Raw genomic sequence first — 21848 nt, 5'->3', positions numbered from 1 at the left:
TATTCTGCTGTTGCTAGATGGATGAGTTTACACATGTCAGTTATATCAAGGGGGTTGCTAGTGCTCCTCAGGTCAACTATATCCTTATTGATTTTCTGCCTGCTTGATCTGTCAGTTGCTTACAGAAGAGTGATGATAACTCCAACTATAATGGTTGATTACTCTATTTCTTTTCGGCAGTCCTATCTTTTTTTTTTTTAATTTAATTTATTTATTTATGGCTGGGTCTTCTTTGCTGCGCACAGGCTTTCTCTTGTTGCGGTGAGCGGGGGCTACTCTTCGTTGCGGTGTGCAGGCTTCTCATTGTGGTGGCTTCTCCTGTTGCGGAGCACAGGCTCTAGGCACACAGGCTTCAGTAGTTGTGGTGCACAGGCTCAGTAGTTGTGGCGCACGGGCTTAGTTGCTCTGTGGCATGTGGGATCTTCCTGAACCAGGGCTCGAACCTGTGTCCCCTGCATTGGCAGGCAGGTTCTTAACCACTGCGCCACCAGGGAATCCCCTTAAAGGTCTTTTGGCCATTCACTTGGAAGCGATGATGTGCTGGGACTCGTGTCCAGCCTGTGGCTCTCTGGTCTTGCATTCACTGGGCCCTCAGCCTGCAACCCACTCTGTCACAGCTCTGCACGGCTTCCTCTCTTGCCTCATTTGGGTCTTTGTCCACCGTCACTCCCTCAGAGAGGTCTTTGCTCTTGAAGCTGCCCCCTTGCCTCCTTCCCCATATTTTGTTCTGTCCATTATCCTGCTTTTTTGTTTCCTCTGTGTTTCCTTCCTGCCTCTTCATGTCAGGGTGCACAGTCTGTCTTTCCTCTAGCAGGCGAGCTCCCCGCCGTGTTCACACTTCCATCTCTAGTACCGAGAATAGTGCTGGTCACCTAGTGGGTGCCCAGTAAACACGTGTTAAGTAATTGACTCTTTCCTTGCTTGTGTCATTTTCTTTTGAACCTACCAGCATTGTTGGATTTTCCGTATTGGACTGTTGGCAAAGCTGTAGGACTCTGTGTGAGTTTGCTGTCTGAACCTTGGGATGCCATGACCCAAAGCAGTTCTATCAAGAGGTGGCGCAGATTCCAGATATGTTGTCCATAAATGTGCTGTAGGGAGCTGGGGTACAACCAGAGACACAGTATGTCTCCCCTTCCCAAGGCCCAGCGCACGCACCGCAAGAGTCCTGTCTGCAGTGAGGGCCTGCTGGGGGTCCTCAGGGAAAAGGTGGCCCCATGCTCCAAGTTGGGCACTTGGCCTGGAAGAGAGACAGGAACGGGCTAGAACAGCTTCAAAGAACTTCACGAGCAGGAATAAGAGAAGTTGCTCTAACGTAGCAGCTATCTTAATTGTGACTGATGCACTTAGGCAGGGATGCAGGGAAGAGGTGAGCTATGGCAGTGGGGCTCATGACTGGTGGCCGTCCCTGGAGAAATGAGGCTCAGGGCTTCTCCGGAGTCAGCGCCCACTGCCTCCAGGGCTTCCACAGTCTTTTATTCACATCTTCTCTCCATGTGCCAGGCCCTGTGCTGGCCCTGGGGATGCAGCCCTGAAACAGGTGTTATCTCTATGCTTAGAGACCTCAGAGTCAAGAGGTGGGAGAAGTTGGATGTGTGTCAGCAAGGGACTCCCTGCATTCTGTCACTGCAAGGCAGAATTATTTATAGGACCTTCCCTTCAGAAATAGCCCTTTAAAGCAGCCATTCTCAGGTTTTGGGGTTTCAAAAAGTTAGGGTAGGGAATTCCCTGGCGGTTCAGTGGTTAGGGCTCCACACTTCCACTGCAGCGGGCCTGGATTCGGTCCCTGGTCGGGGTACTAAGATCCCGCATGCTGTGCAGCATGGCCCAAAAAAAAACAAAGTTAGGGTTGCCCACATTTCTTATTATGCCTAGGACAAGAATTTTTTTTCTTGTTTTTTTAGTTAAACCTATCATCTACTATTTATTACTGTCTTCATTTCATAACAGAAAGGGCCTTTCTTTGTCCAGGTTTATTGAACTGTAATTGATATGCAGCACTAAGTTTCAGATATAGAACATAATAACTTGATTTACATATATGGTAAAGTGATTGCCACAAGTTTAGTTAACATTCACCATCTCATATACATGTAGAAAAAAGAAAAAGGAAAAAAGTGTTTTTTTCCTTGTGATGAGAACTCTAAGGATTTACTCTCCGGACACCTTCAAGCTGACCACCTTCATACAGTTTCCCTTCCCTCCACTTCCAAAGGGCATTTTAATTCTAAAAGTAGGAGGGATGATATCATCCTAGAATAAAATTAGCTGTATGAAAACCAGTTTCTGAAAAGCTCCCTGTTGTTTTCTCTTTCCCATTTCACCGGCACTGGTGAAACTGTCCTGGACCAGCACTGACTCCGGGCCGGCGTTGGCAGCCACTGCACATGCTCCGTGAGAGCAGCCTCCGTGTTGTGTCTTGTAGATCGTGACAGACCAGCAGACAGGACAGAAGATCCAGATAGTCACCGCAGTGGACGCCTCCGGATCCCCCAAGCAGCAGTTCATCCTGACCAGCCCAGATGGAGCTGGAACTGGGAAGGTGATCCTGGCTTCCCCGGAGACCTCCAGTGCCAAGCAGCTCATATTCACCACCTCGGACAACCTCGTCCCTGGCAGGATCCAAGTAAGACCTGTTGACAGGTGTTTGTTTCAGCACTTCTGCTACTGTACTTGTTCTTGACTCTTACCTCTACCGTGGAGGCCAAATCCATCTCTAGTGGGTCCTTTGGGGACCTGCAAACATGGTGGGTTGCTGCCTCGGCTAAAGTAAAAAACCAGCAAATGAGTGGCGAGGCCCAGAAGGCAGCCGCTGCAGTGCTCAGATGGATGGAATTTGAGCCGGCAAATCAGCGGTCCCACAGGAGACTCACCTGAGCAGTTGGCATGAGCCACTGGAGAATGGTTCTCAACCAAGGCCACGTGGTGGCAATCCTTGGCCTGTGATGCTTTAGGGGCACCACCAAGGGGTGACCACAGTCAGATGAGGACCGACTTGTTCTCTTACCTCGGACTAGCCCGGCTCTTTATTCTGATCTTGTTCCTGTGAACTGCTGCCTGTGGGCCCCTCCGTTCTGCCTTGGTTCTCCCCGCTCTGGCAGGCGGGATGGGGTTGGGGCAGGTACAGGAAGGAGGAGAGCAAGGGCTGGAAGAAGATCAGGGTTATTGGGAAGCATTGAACTTCCAAGTCCAACACTCAGAGAAGCAGGGACTCAAGGCCAATGTCCCATGGTGGCCAAGCATGGAGCATGTTTAGTCCAGGTCAGGGTGCAATCCATGGTCTTGTTTGGTTCTGGTTTTTAAGTTTTTTAAAAATTTGTGGTAACATATAAAATTTACTATCTTAATAGTTTTTAGGTGTCCAGTTGAGGGGCATTAAGGACATGCACACTGTTGTGTAGCCATCACCACCACCCATCCCCAGAACTCTTCATCTTCCCAAATTGAAACTCTGTCCCCACTGAACAACTCCCGTTCCCCACCCCTCAGCCCCTGGCTACCACTATTCCACTTCCTATGGGTCTGACTACTCTAGGGACCTCACATAAGTCAAATCCTGTAATATTTGTCCTTTTGTACTGGCTAATTTCACTGAGCACAATGTCCTCAAGGTTCATCTGTGTTTTGTCTTATGTGTCAGAATTTCCTTCATTTTAAAGGCTGAATAATATTCCAGTGTATGTATAGACCACGCTTGGTTTTTCCATTCATCTGTCAGTGGACACTTGGGTTGCTTCGACCTTTACTGTGAATAATGCTGCTAAGAATCCATGTGTTTCGCAGGGAGATTTCTACTATGGAGAAAATTCAGGAAGGAAAGGGTTTTTTTCCTTCCGCTGCAGCTGGGTTCAGAACACCAGTATGTTCAGCTTCCAGAGCTGTACTTTTGAGACACCTCATAATGCCATTAGTAAATACTTCCTAGTGTACATTCTGATCATCTGGAATCAGAGTTCCTCCCTGCTTGCTTCGACTCCTTGTTTTTGAAAGGATGGCTGGTGATTCTCTTGCATGTCTTATAAGAGGTCATTGCACATAATGATGTCTGTATATATTCTCACTGTACATAAATCATTTTAAGGCTTATTGTTAGTACATGATTTAATAACAGCTATTTTTCACTTTTTCATGTTGAAACCAGTTACATTACTCTTCAGATGAGCAGCACTGTGGGTCACCTAGAAAGTCACCTACAAATGAAGGAGAAATAGCAGGTTTCAGAGGCCACCTATCCTAGTCCCTCCACTGCCAGCTGCCTCACGAGAGAGCTAGTTATTTAGTCAGTAAAGCTTAATTACTTCTCTGCCAAGTAAGCCTCTCTGTGTACTTTCAAGCTGTTTCATGAAAATAGAGAAGCAACCAAAAAGACCTCGAGTATCTTCATGTTGGAGCATCCGCCTGTGAGTCCCCACACGGCCCCTACTCCTAGGTGGTTGGGGTGGCCAGATAGGAGGGTAGGTCCCTGAAAACCAGTGTCTGACCCTGGACAAGCCCACCGCCACCCACCACCGCTCAAGGGGCTTGGTCCAGATGAGCGGCCACGCCATTCCTGGTGGCATATTCAGTTGTCACATGGCATTTTCCCAGTTCTGCCCAGAGTTCTTAGAAACCTGAGATTAGGAATTCACAGTTCAACATGACTTTGCTTAGTGCTCTGGTTTTTCATCAGCACTCTGCTTATTTCCTGATTCTTCTTAGATCGTCACGGACTCTGCTTCTGTGGAGCGTCTTCTGGGGAAGGCCGACGTCCAGCGGCCCCAGGTGGTAGAGTACTGTGTGGTGTGTGGCGACAAAGCCTCAGGTGAGTAACCAAAGGCCATGCTGGGTGCACATCAGGGGCCAACATCATGCACCAAATCTGGGGCGGGGGAGGGTTGTAGGTTTCAAAACATGAACTCCACTCTTCTTATTGGGGTGGTGATGTAAATAAGCAAATCAGTTTGTCAGATTATAAGAATCAAAAGGAAAAATCAAGAAATTATTTCTGTGATTTGTAAATCTTGGTTGGGTGTCAATTATTTTTGTACTAGTAAGAAAGAAATTGGGACTTCCCTGGTGGTCCAGTAGTTAAGACTCCGCACTTCCACTGCAGGGGGTGAGGGTTTAATCCCTGGTCGGGGAGCCAAGATCCCACATGCCACGCACCTGCCCCCCCCCCCAAAAAAAAGAGCAATCATTTCATTAGTCTGGTTAATATCGGCTCAGTTCTTTGCTGTTTCACAAGATGTGTTTGTTGTCTCTCCCTCCCTTGTCCTAACTGTAGCTGCCTCTGTCATGCCCCCACTGTAACCCAGTGTGATAAATAGGAGGGGGCATGCGATTCTGGCTGGAGTCCCAGGGTCAGGAAAGGCCTGAAGTCACATTGGTGACCTTGATGGTTGAGTGTGTGCTGTCAGGTAAAGCAGAAGGGTGTTCCAGCTGGCGGGACCAGGGCCTGGAGAGTTTAGTGTTCCAGCTGGCGGGACCAGGGCCTGGAGAGTTTAACATCCATACCCACCATGTCTCTGGGGAAGCACTCCTGGGCTTCCATGGTTAGGAGGTGGGTACAAGGAGACTAAAGAAGATGTCTGGCCCCAAAGCTCAGACTTCAGCCTGCTAACAGTGGGAGCCATAGAGGGTAAGTGATGCTAGGGACACTGACCTGAGTTCTGAGATGACCACTTGGTTCTGCTTTATTCTGTGGTCACTACATTCGTAGGAACTTTGGATACTTTGTGGTCCTGGTTTTAAAAAAAAGAAAAAAGTGCTGAGCCAAGCCTCTTAAGAGGAAGACAACCCCAGGCAAGCACCAGCTGAAGGCCGGAAGCTCCAGCCCCGCCCGCTGATGCCTCAGGTGCTGTGCTCTCGCCCCTTCTCTGAAGCCCTCATCTGCCCCAGCAGGCAGGGGCCAGCGCTGCCTCTGTCCTCATCACCCTTTTGTTCAGATCTCTGGGCACTGGATGTGTTCTTTTCTAGTTGCTTCCTTACAGGCCTGTCTTCCCCTCCAGAATGTGCTCTTTTTTTTAGAGCAGGAACCGTGTCTGACCCCTTCATCTCTATATCCGCATCTTGTTGCTCAGCAAGGAGAGACAGTCTGCAGACTTTCGAACAAGTGAATGAAGCATGTGCATAGCAGAGGCCACAGAATCTGCTTGGCTTACCCTTCTGCGTGTAAAGCTCATGACAGGCTTGCAGTGCCATTGCCTCCAGATATTAGAGATCACTCTAAGGCCTAGAGAGCCCAAGGAAATCCACTGCAAGCAAGGAAGAATGACGTCCACAGAGTCATTTCAGCATGACTCTTCTTAAAGGCACACAATTGAGACCCTCTAAGTGCAGAGTTGGAGAACGGCTCCACGTGCCAAAGCTTAGGGCTTAGGGCCATGGGTTGCTCTGCAGCCGCCGTCCACAGTGACCCTGTGAACCCTGACCCTGCAGTGTAGTTGTGACCCTGGGTTACATGAGACCAAACCAGGAGAGCATACGCGAGGACAGTCCCAGCTGGGAACGTGAGGAAGGGTAAACTCACGTACAGCTCTTTTTAATGTGGGAGGGAATTAGAACTTAGAGACCCCCAAAGTAAACAAGCTTAGAAAAAAGAACTGGCGGCCTTCCTTTGGCCTGGGCTCACACAGTCACGCCCCCCACCCCGGGTCAGTCTGGGGCCCAGGACGTGTCGCACACAGAGGGAGTAAATGCAGGATGAGACTCTTTGGGCTAACAAAACACAAGCTTGTGTTTGCTCTTTGACACTCTTGACGGGACAGGGGAGCTGAGGGCCTTCACCAGGCAGGTCTGCAGAGCCGGGCCCGGTGAGTACAACGGATGATGCAGCCCAACCATCATCCGCGAGCTCCTGCTGTGCACTCGGAGCACCGAGGTCATGCCATTTACCAGCGGCCACATAACCTGTCTGAGCTTCCATTTGTCCATCATGACCTCACAGGGCTACTTTAAAGATGGTAGAAAAATGTGAAGGCCCTGGGTGCCATGCTTAGCACTCAGGCCTGTGGTTGGCCCATGGCTGCTGGCATCTGACCCTGCACACCAGTCCCCGATAGACTTACCTTTCTCTTTCAGGCCGTCACTATGGGGCTGTCAGTTGTGAAGGCTGCAAAGGTTTCTTCAAAAGGAGCGTAAGGAAAAATTTGACCTACAGCTGCCGGAGCAATCAAGACTGCATCATCAATAAACACCACCGGAACCGCTGTCAGTTTTGCCGGCTGAAAAAATGCTTAGAGATGGGCATGAAGATGGAATGTGAGTAACTATTAAAAAACCACGTGAGTTAATAAGGAGGGCAAAAGTGAGGTTTCCATGCCTGGCCTTAAAATACTCTTAACAGTATCTGCTGAGGCTTCATTTTGGTTCACCTTCAGGGTCAGCTCAGTGATGCGGCGCTGATACCACTAGGATTGGTTGGTTTCCACAGTGGGAACCTAGTCCAGATAATTTGGGAGGCAGCATGTGGAGTGGGATGAACACAGGCTTTGGGGTAAAGCTGATACCACGTCAGCTCCAGCCCTGCCCCCAGGAGCCGGGAGGCCTTGGGAAGTCATGTGGCCTCTGAGCCACAGGTCCCCATCCATGAAATAGCACCCTTGCCTTCCTTACATGATGTGTCTGGGGTCCTCTTTTCTTCTGCAAAGGTCTGTTTTCTTCATTTGTTTCTGGCATGTGTTCTTGCTCTTGTACCAGATGCTGAAGGAAGAGGTCACTGGTTTCACGTAAAATGGAGCCCCACTGACAGTTAGCAGAAGCTGTCCAGCTCGAGTTGGGCATTAGGATGCTTCCTTTTCCACGTGGGGCATGGGCAGCTCTCTGTTAAGGGCCCACCTGAGGGGGTGTTTCTCCTCCTGGAGAGAGTCCTGTGAGCAGCAGGAAGTGACAGAATGATACCCACACAAACGCCACTCGGTCCTTTCTTGGCCATGGCACCCGCCATCTTGAGCTCCTTTAGATTTGACAACACTTTGGCTTTGAGCCTTTCTCTCCTTTGGCTGCGAAATCCACTGTGGAAGTTGAGCCAGGCGTGTCTAGCACCGAGCTTATCCCGACAGCAGTGGGCTTAGTCAAGAGGACTCCTACCTCTCCCATGAAGGATGTGGTTTTTAAACATGGGTATTTCTGTTGTGATTTAAGCTGTGCAGAGTGAACGGAAGCCCTTTGATGTGCAGCGGGAGAAACCAAGCAATTGTGCTGCTTCAACGGAGAAAATCTATATCCGGAAGGACCTGAGAAGTCCTCTGATAGCCACACCAACATTTGTGGCAGATAAAGATGGAGCAAGGTCAGTCCCTGTGTTGACGAAGGGCGACACTGTAATCAGCCTTTGGAGCTGATTAGGGGAAGCACAGATATTCCTTGGAAAGGGGGCTTATGTGGCTCCCCACCTGAGGGCCACAGCCTTGAGTCTTGTCTTGCCTTATCCCACCCTTTTTGGAGCCACTCTAGTCACACCTCTGTCCAGGCCTGAGGATGGTTGATTTAGGATGGGGTCAGAATGTCTCCTCTCCCAGGTGCTGGGATTATGTGCTGTAGTTCAGGCATCATTCTTGCAGGAAAACAGTTGTTCCATCACTCAGGAATGGGGCTTTTTTGCAGTAGAGATAAAAGGCCTAAGACCCAGGTGTGGTCTAGATGGTGCCACAAGTCAATTTATATGTGTTTTTTTTTTTAATGTAATCTATCAAACTTAAAGGAACAGAAAGAGGGAAACAAGAAATCCAAAATGTATCATGGCAAGCGCTAGAGTTGGGAATGCCCTGGTGATACTCTGAGATCAGGTTAGCATTCCTGGCACAGCAGTGGACGTGGAAGCCTGGGGGTATGTGCGGTCTGTGTCATCCTGTCTCAGGCTGCAGACCCGGCTCTGCACATCTCATTGTAGAGAGAAGGGGGTTGGTGAGTCACTCGGTGGCTGAGTCTAGTGAGCTTTTCTATTGCTCAGCCTTGCAGATGTAGACGGGACAGGTAAACGCAGCCTGATCACACTGTGCATTAAATGTTGGAAGCTACTCTGGGTTTCTTTATGTCTTAAATAGACAAACAGGTCTTCTTGATCCAGGGATGCTTGTGAACATCCAGCAGCCTTTGATACGTGAGGATGGTACGGTTCTCCTGGCCACAGATTCCAAGGTGATGTTCTCTCTTCATGCCTTCTCCACTTTTATGTCTCAGTGCAGGCTGCTTCTCTGAATGTGTGCACCCACCTTCTTCTTGGCCTTCAGACTAAGTTGAGGCCGTGGCCTTCTGCATCTCCATTTACTTCTGATACAGCCGTGCTGTGATTCGTTTCAGGGATGCCAATGGCTTTTTGGCAACTCAGTCAGAGCTGGCTGGTCATGGTCACTTAACATGTCAGGGTCTAGAGTTCAATTTGGTGAAAATTCTGTGGTTCACTTCTAAGATTTTCCCCCCTAGTGACGCGCATTGGCAAACTACGGGCAGGCTGAGGAAGAGCTCCTTATCCTAAGATGGCCTTTTGCAGGAGTCCCTGGTTCCTTTTTATTAGATGACCTGCAGGAAGAAGTCCAGCCAGGATTCTGGCAGCTCCAACCCGGACAGAGCAGGTCAGCTACAGGGAATCCAACTTGCGGACAGAGATGTTTGTCATCTCAAGAAAGAGACAGCTGGCTGCCTCCCGTGGAGATACGTGAGGAGAGGGGGTTTTATCCAGGCAAGGGAGCCCATTGCTTCTCTCACCTTATTGTCCCTGATATAACTCGAGCAACGACGAAGCGGCGGCAGCCCCACTGAGCCCCAAAGTCTCTGCTCTGGAAGGAGCGACTTAGAACAGCGCTGGCGTTGCTGCGGCCCTCAGAGCCAGAGCTGGGCCTGCAGGCTCCCCTCTCATCTGCTGTCATGCACATGTGGCACGTTAAGGAACGTCCTCTTCTGGGAAAGGAAAGGCAAAAATGAGAGCCGATGGACAGCTGCCCTCCACCCATTGGTCCCTGGCTGGGCTTTGAGCCTGTTGTCCTCGGGCGGTGGTGATGAATCATGCCTGGCTCATTGCCTTAACCCGGCAGACGTGCAGGACAGTGACTGACCACCTGGTGGGGTGGACACACCGTAAGCCCGAAAGTAAGGCCTGAGCACCCCGAACTCCTGATGGCAGGGGGTTGCGCAGCCCCTGTCCCGTGTGCCACCCGCACAGAGGCTGGTACTGAGCCGGCCACCCCATGCCCTTCCGTCCCCACCCCAGCGCCCACCAGGCAGGGGTGTTGGGAAACCTGAGTAAGTTAATTTGGTAAAGCATGCAGTGCCCACTGCGTAAACGCTGGCTGCTAGGAGTTGTTGTGGTCGCTGCACCGAGGAGAAGGAGCACCAAGCTGTGCGGTGGTGAGTGAGCTGTAGTGAAGGCAGCAGCTGCAGGTCATAGCCAGGCCCTGCCCGCCGCTCCTCCAGGACGTGGAAGTGACAGGACCCACCCCAGAAGCTTGTCATGAATAATAGAACATATGCAGAGCCCCTTAAAGGTAGCTATTTTCAGAAGCTGATTTTTAAACTTTTACTACGAAACAATTATACATTCAAAATCATTTACTTTGAATAAATACAAAGATACCACAGTGCTGCATGCTCCCTTCACCCAGTCTCTCCCGGAGGCCGTGTCTTGCAGAGCCATAGCACAGGATCAGGACCAGGGCAGGATATGGGGACAGGGGTGGGTATCGTTCTTTTTCTTTTTTTCACCCTTCAACTTTTTCCCTTCAACATATCTATCATGACGACCTACATCTTTCACCAGCTGCATGATATTCTGCTGTGGTGGTTCTGTGATTTATTAACCACATCTCTGTTTATGATCTTTTCTACTGATTCTAGTTTTTCATTTTTATAATCAAGATACAGCAGACATGTTTATATACGTATCTTGGTTTATTTGTTTGAGTATATCTTTGGCTTTCTTTTTTTTTAGTTGAGATGTAATTCCCATACCAAAAAATTTACCCTTTTAGTGTACAATTCAGTGGTTTTCAGTATATTCACAAGATTGTTACAACCATCCCCTCTATCTAATTCCACTATCTAATTCCAGAGCATTTTCATCACCCCAAAAAGAAACCCTGAATCCATTAAGCAGTCACTGCCCCTTCTTCCCACTCCTGACCCCTGCCAGCCACTCACTTTCTGACTATGGTTTTGTCAATTCTGGACATTTCATATAAGGGGAAATCATACAATATGTGGCCTTTTGTGACTGGCTTCTTTCTCTTATCATAATGTTTTCAAGGTTCATCCATGTTGTGGCCTGTATCAGTACTTTATTCATTTTTATTGCCAAATAATATGCCATTGAATAGCTATATCATGTGTTATTTATCCATTTGTCAGCTGATGAGCATTTGAGTTGTTTCTACTTTTTCCGTATTAGGAATAATGCTGCTGTGAACATTGTGTACAAGGTTTTCTGTGCACATATGTTTTAATTTCTCTTACATATGTACCTAGGAATGGAATTGCTGTTGTCATATAACAGCTCTACGTTTAAACTTTTGAAGAATGTTTTCCATAGCACCTGCACCATTTTACTTTCCTTCCAGCAGTGTATGAGAGTTCCAGTTTTTCCACATCCTCGTCAACACTTGTAGTTATCTGTCTTGACTGTGACCATCCTAGTGGGTATAAAGTGATATCTCATTGTGGTTTTTATTTGCATTTTTAACTAGCTTATTTGTCTTTTTCTTATTAAGCTGTAAGAGCTCTTTAGATATTCTGGCTACTAAACCATTATCAGATGTATAATTTGCAAAAATTTCCTCCCATTCTGTGGGTTGTGTTTTGTGTGTGGGGAGAGAGAGATTGTCTTTTTACTTTCTTGATAATGTCTTTTGAAGCACAAAAGTTTAAATTTTGGTGACATCCAGCTTATCTGTTTTTGTTCTGTCATTTTATTGCATGCGTAGGTTTGTGTAACTACCATCACAATCAAGATACAGAACTGTTTCATCACCAAAAAGCTCTTCCTCTCACTGCCCCGTCATAGCCGTACCCCCATAGAAGCTGTTTTTAAAGCAACATTAAACCTTCATTGCCCTGAGAGTCTGGTATATGTGTTCATCTTTAATATTATTATTTTCTGATTAACAGGCTGAAACAAGCCAGGGAGCCCTGGGCACACTGGCAAATGTAGTAACTTCCCTTGCCAACCTAAGTGAATCCCTTAACAATGGTGACACTTCAGAAATGCAGCCAGAGGACCAGTCTGCAAGTGAGATTACTCGGTACGAACCCATGAGGGTGGAGGCCCCTCCTGACATACACACAGGCATGGCGTTGTGAGGGTGGGTGGCAGCATTTTGACACCCACCCTGTATTTAATCAAGGATTGCAAAATTGTCCCAGTGCCCCTGCATGTCTGTCTTCTTTCAAATTTTAACTATGGGAATGTGGATGCATCTTATTACATGACATAAAACAGTCTAAAAACTCTTCATTCCAGATAATAAACTAAATTGAGTAACTCAGTGGAAGCAGGGGAAGAGATGTTACTTGTATTGGTCACTGCTTATGGTGCCTAAACATCAGTAGTGCATCCCCTTTCCCACTTCTGTTTATCTTATGTATCTTTTTTCCAAGTATTGAGTTTAGAGCTTAAATCGATTCATCAGGGTAGACAGAGATGAGCTGTTAGATGGCACCAGCTGGTCCAGACACCTGTTCCCGCTGCCAAGGGTGTGTTCTCTTTGCAGCTGGGCCGCTAGGTTTGCTCCTTTCCTATTGGGCCGGCCACTCCTGCCCCTCTTGCCAGGCCAGGCAGGTGCATGGCCGGGGCCACTCAGGTGCACCAGTCCTCATGTTCACTTGTGGTCTGGTAGAAAATTAAAATCTGGATCCAGTGGAAAGAGGATGGGATTTGAGTTAGGTCGAATTCTGGTTCTACCACTTACTAGTTGGGTGTTCTTGGAAAAGTTAGCTTTCACATCTGTAAGATGGAGAGAATTCTACCCTGGAGAGTAGTTGTGAAAAACAAATTACATGTGAAAATAAATATCTAGCTTAGCACCCAAGGCACCATGGAGACAGCATGTGGAAGCCGCCGCCCCTCCTCTCAGCATGTCAGAGTTAATTATCTTTTCCCCAGTGTGTTGTTCCTTAAATTACGTCTCAGCTAGAGCTCTTCTCCTCATAGAAGCTGTGGACTCACAACACTTGCTTGCTATGTTTTTGCTCGCAGGGCATTCGACACCTTAGCTAAAGCACTTAACACCACAGACAGCTCCTCACCTCCAAGCCTGGCGGATGGGATAGACGGCAGTGGAGGAGGGAGCATCCACGTCATCAGCAGAGACCAGTCCACACCCATCATTGAGGTCGAAGGCCCCCTCCTTTCAGACACTCACGTCACATTTAAGGTGAGTGTGTGTAGCTGGGAGAGGTGCTCTGTGCCCAGGCTGGTCTCAGTTAAAAAAATGAAACCTTGAAGTGAGCTCATTTTTCATACGGTTGTGTTTGATCAGGATCTTGTGTTCCAGAACAATGTTCCCATTATGAAGCATTTTCACTGTCTTTTGCTCACTTGGCTGTTTGGCTCTGCCGGTAACCCTGAAGCAGGCATGGCCACCTGTCACGGCCAAGACAGGCTGATGCGGGCTGCTCTGCCGTCCGCCTTCCCATGATCACCTGGCTTCAGCATAGGCTCAGGCAGGCCCTTTGTCTGTTCCAGCAGGCGTTCCCAGCCATTGGGCCTGACCTCTTGCCCTCTAGAGCCACAGAAAGTAGATCTCAGATATACTTGAAGACTGGGTCAGGTCCCCACAGTCTTCCCTGCACTCACCTCCCCGGCCTCACTTCTCCAGGACACTGCCAGCCTCCCTGAGCCCCTGGTCTCTAGGTCTGCAGATTGAGTCTTCAGTTCCCCTCGTATTCTCCACTAGAGAGATCTGGCCAATCACTTAGGAAGACTGAGTCCCTGCCATAGTTGTCCAAGGGTGCCAAGAACACAGGTCACCAGTGGGATTCCAGCTTCAGAGGCATTCAAGCCTCTTCTAGACAGTGGGGCTCCCGGAACCCAGCCCAGCATCCTGGTGGTGGTGTGTCCTCCTCCTGCCATCTGGGCTCCTGCTCAGCTCTCATTCACTGTTCCCTGAGGCCACCTGCCAAATCCCTGCTAGCCTGTGCAGCCGACCCGTCCCCGACTTTGAGTTAGACTTGAACCTATGGCTCAAAATGGAATTGCCTTAGAACAAGTACCAGTGTAGTTGAAGCAGAGTTGAGATGTATGTCTTTGTGAGGATAAGCTGGGAGGTCCCCGTCCTCCCACATTCTAGGGGCCATCAGACCCTAGTTCACTGGGCAGGACCCCACAGGGAGTCAGTGCCGGCCCCCCTGCAGAGGACATATGTTTCACAAGAATGCTCTGCACGGGGGCTTCAGTGTCAGAGACTGGTGTTGACGAGCTGCCCCTGTCACTTGGTCACCCCCGTGCTGTGTGCTCTCTCTCGCAGCTCACGATGCCCAGCCCGATGCCCGAGTACCTCAACGTGCACTACATCTGCGAGTCCGCGTCCCGCCTGCTCTTCCTCTCCATGCACTGGGCCAGGTCCATCCCGGCCTTTCAGGCACTTGGGTAAGTGGCTTTTTTCTCTGTGTGTATCCTTGGGCAGGGCCTTTCCTGCTCTAGGAATGGCCTGGAAGATCTCTGAGGGCCCTTCCAGTTTGTTCCTTTGGCCCGATTTGCTTGTTAAATACAGTTGGTGGACTGGTAGCAAGGGGACAACCTTGGTGGCCAAGGCTGCAGTGTTCCTCAGACCTTTATTGTGCCTTCTCCATGTGCCTTGGACTTGGTACTAGGAGCAGGGGATGGACTGGAATGGAAGGCAGGAGTCGTCCTGTGATCTTGAGACAAATACAGGGTACTGCGTCTGGGGGCTTCTGAGATGAAGACAGATTGCCTCGAGGTGCATCAGCTGTGCTATCCTGAGCGTAGATTCCCCCCTCCTCCCTGCTGCAGCCCCAGCTCCTCCCTGGCAGGCTGGGTGTGTCTCTACCTTTTGGAGCCCACCCTTGGGCTCTCAGTCCTTTGATCGCTGCAGCCTCTTGTGACAGAACCATACCAGGGCTGTTAAGGGAATAGTTTCTCCTCAGAGGGACTTCAGTTAAGGCAGTCACAGACAGTGGTGTTTGTGAAGAACAATCCTGGGCATTCCATAGGCCTTCAGCAAATACATGGTGACACAACTTGTTTGGGACACGCGGGGGCTTGGAGGAGTGCCACCGGCCCCCGCACCCACCACGCCTCTGTGTCCCCAGGCAGGACTGCAACACCAGCCTGGTGCGGGCCTGCTGGAACGAGCTCTTCACCCTCGGCCTGGCCCAGTGCGCCCAGGTCATGAGCCTCTCCACCATCCTGGCCGCCATTGTCAACCACCTGCAGAACAGCATCCAGGAAGGTAGGGCGGGGGCTGCGGGTGAGGACGGCTCCGTCTCAGCTGGCCCTCCGCATAGCCAGCCTGTGTCCCACAGCGTCCCTTACCCGTCAGAATGTTTAAATTTCTACCCGACTGCCTTCTTTTCATATAATGAAGAGGAAAGGAAAAAAATAATTGGGAAAAGGTGCTGATTTCCGACATACAGACATTGAGTGATGTTTGCAGAACAGTCACAGCTTCTGTTTTCAGCTTCATTGACAGGTTGCCCTTTCATGTATCTCACAAATCCTCACAACCCTGTACAGTAGAAACTGTTATGTCAGGGTTACATATGGGAAGACCAGGTCCCAGTAAGGTCCCTGGCTTGCCCGGGATAAAGCAGCAAGTGGAAGAGCTGGGGACTGGGGCACAGACCTGGGTCATGTGACCCCCTAGTCCAGAGCATGAATGAACAAGTGAGTCTCTTATTATGAGATCTGTGCAATCACCTGACATCGGGTGGTCAGGTCCCAGCCGTATCAGGGCTGGGGAGTAGCCGGGGTGGTCTCCACAAGCTGCACATCCGCAGCACACTGAAGACACTGTCAAGGGAGCCCACGCTGCCCAGTGTCTAGACTATCCCTACAGATCACACTTGCATCTGAGGTGGAGTTGAATTGCTTTTTCAATCAGTCATCCCAGTGTTTGAGACCTAGGAGTGTGAGTCACCTAGTCACACCTTCGTTTTTCTAGTTATTCCTTTGGAATAGTTATATAATGGTGATTTTTAAAACCCTGTAACATTTTATTGAATTTTAGGTTTGTTCGCAAACGAGCTTTAGTTTTATTTTTAACTGAATATAATAATACTGCCTTCAGCAAGATACTGTCATGAAGACTAAATCAGACAACGGATAAAATTATTTTGACAACTAAAAAATGCCAACGTGTTCAGGTTGGCAAATATTTATTCAGTGCCTGCAGAGACTTGGAAAGAATTGACCTTGATAAGAACTGGCATGTGGGCCTTCAGCACCTGCAGGCCAAAGGTGCTGCCCAGGGTGGGGCCGGGGAGAATCACTGGTCTTGGAGGTCGTTACTGAGGCAGAATATTAACAGAGTGGAATCTGAGTGCCTGTTGTCACTTCACCTATAACTGGAAAATGAGGCTCTTGAGATAACTGGTTTTTCATTTAAAAGTGAAATTATTCTCTCATTTTTTTCAATATGTGGCCCCTCAAAGAAGCTCATGTTATTGCTCTCATTAGCCTTTCTCAGAGGATCTGTGATGTTGATTTCTAGATAAACTTTCTGGCGACCGGATAAAGCAAGTCATGGAGCACATCTGGAAGCTTCAGGAGTTCTGTAACAGTATGGCGAAGCTGGATATAGACGGCTATGAGTATGCATACCTTAAAGCTATAGTTCTCTTTAGCCCTGGTAAGATATGCAGTGGTCACGGTCACTCAACGACGGTTTTCCACCTGTGTCTACTGATATTTCTGAACATGAGCATGTTTGTCAGGTTATCAGCAGTGTAGAGAGAGCCCTGCCACACTGTGTGTGACTGAATGTTCCCGTAATGTGTGCTTTGCTAGCTAACATAAATACATACGTTCTTTTAAAGTCCTGTCTTTATATTCCCAAAGAAATATGCTGTAGTGCCGGGTAACTTCATATGCTAAATAGATATCATCTGTATCCTAACTAAGCCATTGGCTAAATAAGACTACAGCAAACAAAATTGAGTACACATTTGGCCCTCTGTATCCACGGGTTCCGTATCAGTGGATTCACAACCGTGAATCAAAAATATTCAAGGAAAAATATATTCCAGGAGTTCCAAAAAGCAAAATTTATTTTGCCACGCACCAGCAACTAGGTACAACTATTTACATAGCATTTATAATGTATTAGGTATTAGAAGTAATCTAGAGGTGATTTAAAAGTATACGGAAAGATACGTGTAGGTTATATGCAAATACTATACCATTTAACGTAAAGGACATGAGCATCAGTGGATTTGGTATCCATGGGGGGGTTCCTGGAACCAATCCCCTGTAGATACCGAGGGATGACTATACTACCACCCAGTGTCCTTTTTTTGTTTTGATTTGTTCTGTTTTGCTCTTTGCTAATTTTTAGGTATGTTAGCACTTATAATCCAGTACAGATTGAAACTGCACAAGTTTACCCACAGTCTCTGTAGGGCAGTAGCAGCAGCAGCTGCAGGGCATGCCAAAAGGTGTGGTCACAGCAGATGAAGAAGAGGCAGCGGGACTGTTGGTGGAAAGTAAGGGTCGACCGGGCTGGCCTCACTCACTCCCCGTCAGCTCTTCTCTCTGAGCCACCTGAGAGGCCACTTGGTGACTGTTGTCCTTGACAGCAGGGGTGGACCCAGCTTAACCTCTCTGTCCCACTGCCCTGGTCCCCTACTCATGAATAACAAAATAGCTAATAAAAGTGGGAGACACTATGTGATTAAATATCTAGAGAGCAGATGATAATTTCTAATTTCATGTGGTATATGTTGTCTGGAGTAAGGAAGGAAGCCACAGGTCTAGAACCAGCCCCAGTGGGGCTGCTGAGGCTGGTGTGAGCACCCAGGGGCCACACCTCTCCTGGGAACCTTCAGGTGTGGCAGAGCACAGAGGAAGAGCCAGTGTTCTAGCAAGAGTATCCAAACTAGACCAGCCTTCAGAGCTCAATCTATTGCACTTGAGAAATTTGTCAGAAGTTTTACTAAAAATAAGTACTGAGACGTCTGCAAATGAGGCTTTCCAAATACAGAAGACAATTTGGGGTACTTTTATTTTTTCAGATCATCCAGGTTTGACCAGCACAAGCCAGATTGAAAAATTCCAAGAAAAGGCACAGATGGAGTTGCAGGACTATGTTCAGAAAACCTACTCGGAAGACACCTACCGGTGAGGCACACGGGCACGATGGGGGCGAGGCTGGATCTGTAGCTGCAGATATCAGTTACATTGGCCTTCCCATTGCTGGCAGCCTGGTAGAGCCTCCATTTGATCACACTTTAATTCTTGCATTTTACGGCTGAAAATGGAGTGGCGAGGGTCAGGAGTCCTAGGCCATCCCAGTGTTGCTGGGTGACTGGGTGAGACCTTGGGTTATTGCTCTTTAATTTGAGGGGTTGGGAGCCGTGATCTCCTTTGGGGCTGATGTTGTGTGTGAGATGAGTTCTTACGGAGACTCCGCTTGTCCAGAACAGTCGGCAGCTCTGCCCGCCTGCCCCGCATTCACTGAGGAGACGGTGCTAGACAAAAGGGTTTCCTTGACAGAAGCCAAATCTGACCCCTAGAAAGAGTGACTGGGTTGGACAAAGTAGTAATTTAATCCTCACATAAACTGATTTTTTCAAGTTCCTTTATTTGGGTGAAAATTTATGATGTTTGGGCAGCAGGAAAAAAATGTTAATCTGTATGCCTTTCTCATGCAGCTTTGACCAGGAAAGTTGTTCTGAAATAGGGCAGAATGTGCTGGCAGGCTTTCCCTCCAGCTGAGGAGTGGAAGAGCTCTTTCCTCGTGACCTCTTCTAACCCACTGGAGGCTATGTGAACTTCTGGGGCCTGTCAAGCATAATGTTTCCCTCCCCACCTTCCCCCATCATGTCCTCTGCAGACAGACCTCAGTCAATAGGTGCCCTGTGGGCCTGAGTGCCCCAGCCCCAGGGGGACAGTTTCTCTGGTGTGACTGGGGGCCTGTGGCGGGCCTGGCTGGCAGAGAGCCTGCCTCTGCTTTAGGCACGCCACCATGGCCAGACACAGCTTTTGCCAAAGCAGGATCCATTTTCTACTGGAGTCACTGAAGACCTCACAATGAATCTAGAATGGTTTCAGTCTCATTGCATACAAAGTGGTAACACACCCACACCAGAGCTCATACAGCCAGGCGTGTGGGCGTGCTGTCCCCTGAGGAGGCTCTGGGCCCAATCCACACAGAGCCTGTGGCCAGAAGAGGCTGAAAAGGCTCCTCTGGGGCTGCTGGCAGAGCACCAGCACACAAGAATTGCCTTGACGATGGCAGCTCTCTGGCCTTTGAAAGTACATGTTTCTGAAAAATTCCTGAATCACTACTCCTGGTCCAGTCAGGGACCCTGGGGGAGAAGAGGGCAAGCCAGGTAGGTGATTTGGGGCCAGAAATGAGAGCAGGGGCGCTCTCTCATAGCACTCGGGAACACTCAGTTCCCAAAGAAAAGGCCCTAGAATGGTTGCGTCCTGTTTATACAGTCATTGCTTTACTCTGTCCCATCCTTAGGCCTTTTCTCATGCTGTTTGTTCCTCCTGAAATCCTCTCCCATCCTTTGCATCTCTGCTGATAGGAACCTTAGCCAGCGTCTAAGGCCCAGCTAGATATCCTCCCTGACTGGCCTTTGCTGACTTCCCGAGACCCTTCAGCCTGTCGGCCCCTTGGCACCTTTGGGTGCCCTGCCAGACACCATGGCTGGGCAAATGGATGATGGTGCTGGAATACTGCTTTCATAATACAAATATATTTTCCCCTTTCAAAAATAACGTTCAGTGTAGAAAAAATTAGAACATTCTGGAAAGCAAAAAGAAAACTTTTAGCTCTTTGTAAATACCACTTCCCTGTTAACGTTTTATGTATTTACTTCCAGTAATTTCTTAGTATGTGCAACTGGAATCAGAAAATAGAAAATAAGGTTTCGTGACCTTTTTTTCACTTAATATTCAGTGGGCATGTATACATTCTTCTAAATCATTTTCCATGGCTAAGGAGATGCCATAATTTCATCATTTCCCTACTTATGAAAATATCAGTCGTTTCAAGACTGGGCTGGCCTGCAGTTTGCGTCCTGGTGCCCACCGCTCTGGGTGCTGGCTATGGAAATGGCCCATCCACGAGATGCTTCAGATAGTGTTCAGTGACCTGCCAGGACAGGGTCATGGTGTGCCCTCCCGGGGTTCCTTCCAAATAAAAATCTTATTGCTTTATTTTTAATTACAATGCTAAAAGAACACTGGAAATTAGAGCAATATAGAAAAAGTTTTAATTGATATAATCACTTCAAATCCCAGTACCCAGAGGTCAACCATTAGCATTCTGGTGACCATCCTTCCAAGTACTTTATTTACACACATACGTACAAAGGAATATACGCAAGTGAGGTCACGCTGTACTTGCTGTTTCACATCCTCTTTTTTTTTTTTTTTTAATTTTTGGCTGCCTTCGGTCTTCGTTGCTGCGCGCTGGCTTTCTCTAGTTGCGGTGAGCGGAGGCTACCCTTCGTGGCGGTGCGCAGGCTTCTCGTTGCGGTGACTTCTCTTGTCGCGGAGCACAGACTCTAGGCGCGCAGGCTTCAGTAGTTGTGGCACGTAGGCTCAGAAGTTGTGGCACACGGGCTTAGTTGCTCTGCAGCATGTGGGATCTTCCTGGACCAGGGCTTGAACCCACGTCCCCTGCATTGGCAGGCGAATTCTTAACCGCTGAGCCACCAGGGAAGCCCTCACATCCTTCTTTTAAGTTTTTATTCAGCTGTATGTCATGGAATTCTTACCAGTGGATATAGACCTTTATTATCCTCTTTAATGAATATGTAGTGATTCATTATATGGAGGCACCATACTTTATTTTAACTTACCCTCCACTGACAGGTTTTCAGATTTTTCATTTTGGTGGGGCTGAGGAGAGTCGTTATAAACAATGAAGGGAACGTATCTGTACATAATCTTTGCACTCATGATAAACTCCTACAAGAGGAACTGTTGAAATCAGGAAAGCAAGGGTGGGACAGTGAATGTGTTTGTTTGGTTCAGTTCCGAGCAGTGCAGACAGGGCCCCTGGGAGCCTATCCAGGGTGAAGTCTGAAGTGCAGCGAACCCCCCTTTCTCTAATGACCCTTCCTCTTACAGGTTGGCCCGGATTCTCGTCCGCCTGCCAGCACTCAGGCTGATGAGCTCCAACATAACAGAAGAACTTTTTTTTACTGGTCTCATCGGCAATGTTTCAATAGACAGCATAATCCCCTACATCCTCAAGATGGAGACAGCAGAGTATAACGGCCAGATCACCGGAGCCAGCCTATAGCGCACACCTCACACCTGCCGAGGAGCACAGGATCCGCCCAGGACCGCTCAAATACAAAGAAAATAAGTAGTGGTATTTTGGTATGTGCAAATATTTCCAGTATCTTAGCTATTTCCTACCTGGTTTCTTCTTATCTGTTAATCCCAGACAGTAGCAACTAAAAGACTAGTAGGATCCTTTCCTGCCATAAGAAATGTTTTAATGCCTTTTGATGAAGCAGCAGATTTTGGAACAATCTTTTAACTCAGTTTTTATTTAGAAATTCTCAAAGGGCAAAAAAAAAGCAAAGTTTTATGTCAGAGACTAGTTAAAGAAAAAAGAACCTAAGAGAACAACAGTATGTGTGTATATATTAAAAACGTCCTTGGAAATAATAGCTACTAATTACCAGGGTAATGATATTAGCACTTTCTAAGCACTTCTTATCAATGTGTAATGTTAGCA

At 48.2% G+C, this 21848-nt stretch overlaps 1 protein-coding gene across 5 annotated transcripts in view; it reads left to right on the top strand.

Moving 5' to 3' along the window:
• Positions 1–21416, top strand: part of NR2C2 (nuclear receptor subfamily 2 group C member 2) — a 77265-nt gene extending 55849 nt beyond the window's left edge. For all 5 annotated transcript variants that reach the window (XM_079935062.1, XM_079935061.1, XM_079935059.1 and 2 more), the window contains 12 exons: positions 2426–2626; positions 4699–4801; positions 7060–7239; positions 8122–8269; positions 9024–9117; positions 12076–12209; positions 13163–13340; positions 14433–14554; positions 15238–15377; positions 16638–16775; positions 18157–18262; positions 21230–21416. In XM_079935062.1, the coding sequence (XP_079791188.1) occupies positions 2426–2626; positions 4699–4801; positions 7060–7239; positions 8122–8269; positions 9024–9117; positions 12076–12209; positions 13163–13340; positions 14433–14554; positions 15238–15377; positions 16638–16775; positions 18157–18262; positions 21230–21404 (1719 nt within the window). In that variant the 3' untranslated portion in view covers positions 21405–21416. The remainder of the gene's footprint in view (positions 1–2425; positions 2627–4698; positions 4802–7059; positions 7240–8121; positions 8270–9023; positions 9118–12075; positions 12210–13162; positions 13341–14432; positions 14555–15237; positions 15378–16637; positions 16776–18156; positions 18263–21229) is intronic.
• The last annotated feature ends 432 nt before the right edge of the window (positions 21417–21848 follow it).

Source organism: Stenella coeruleoalba, assembly GCF_951394435.1.
Source record: "Stenella coeruleoalba genome assembly, chromosome: 10".
NCBI classification, from domain to species: Eukaryota; Metazoa; Chordata; class Mammalia; order Artiodactyla; family Delphinidae; genus Stenella; species Stenella coeruleoalba.
This window is presented reverse-complemented; position numbering and strand designations above follow the sequence as displayed.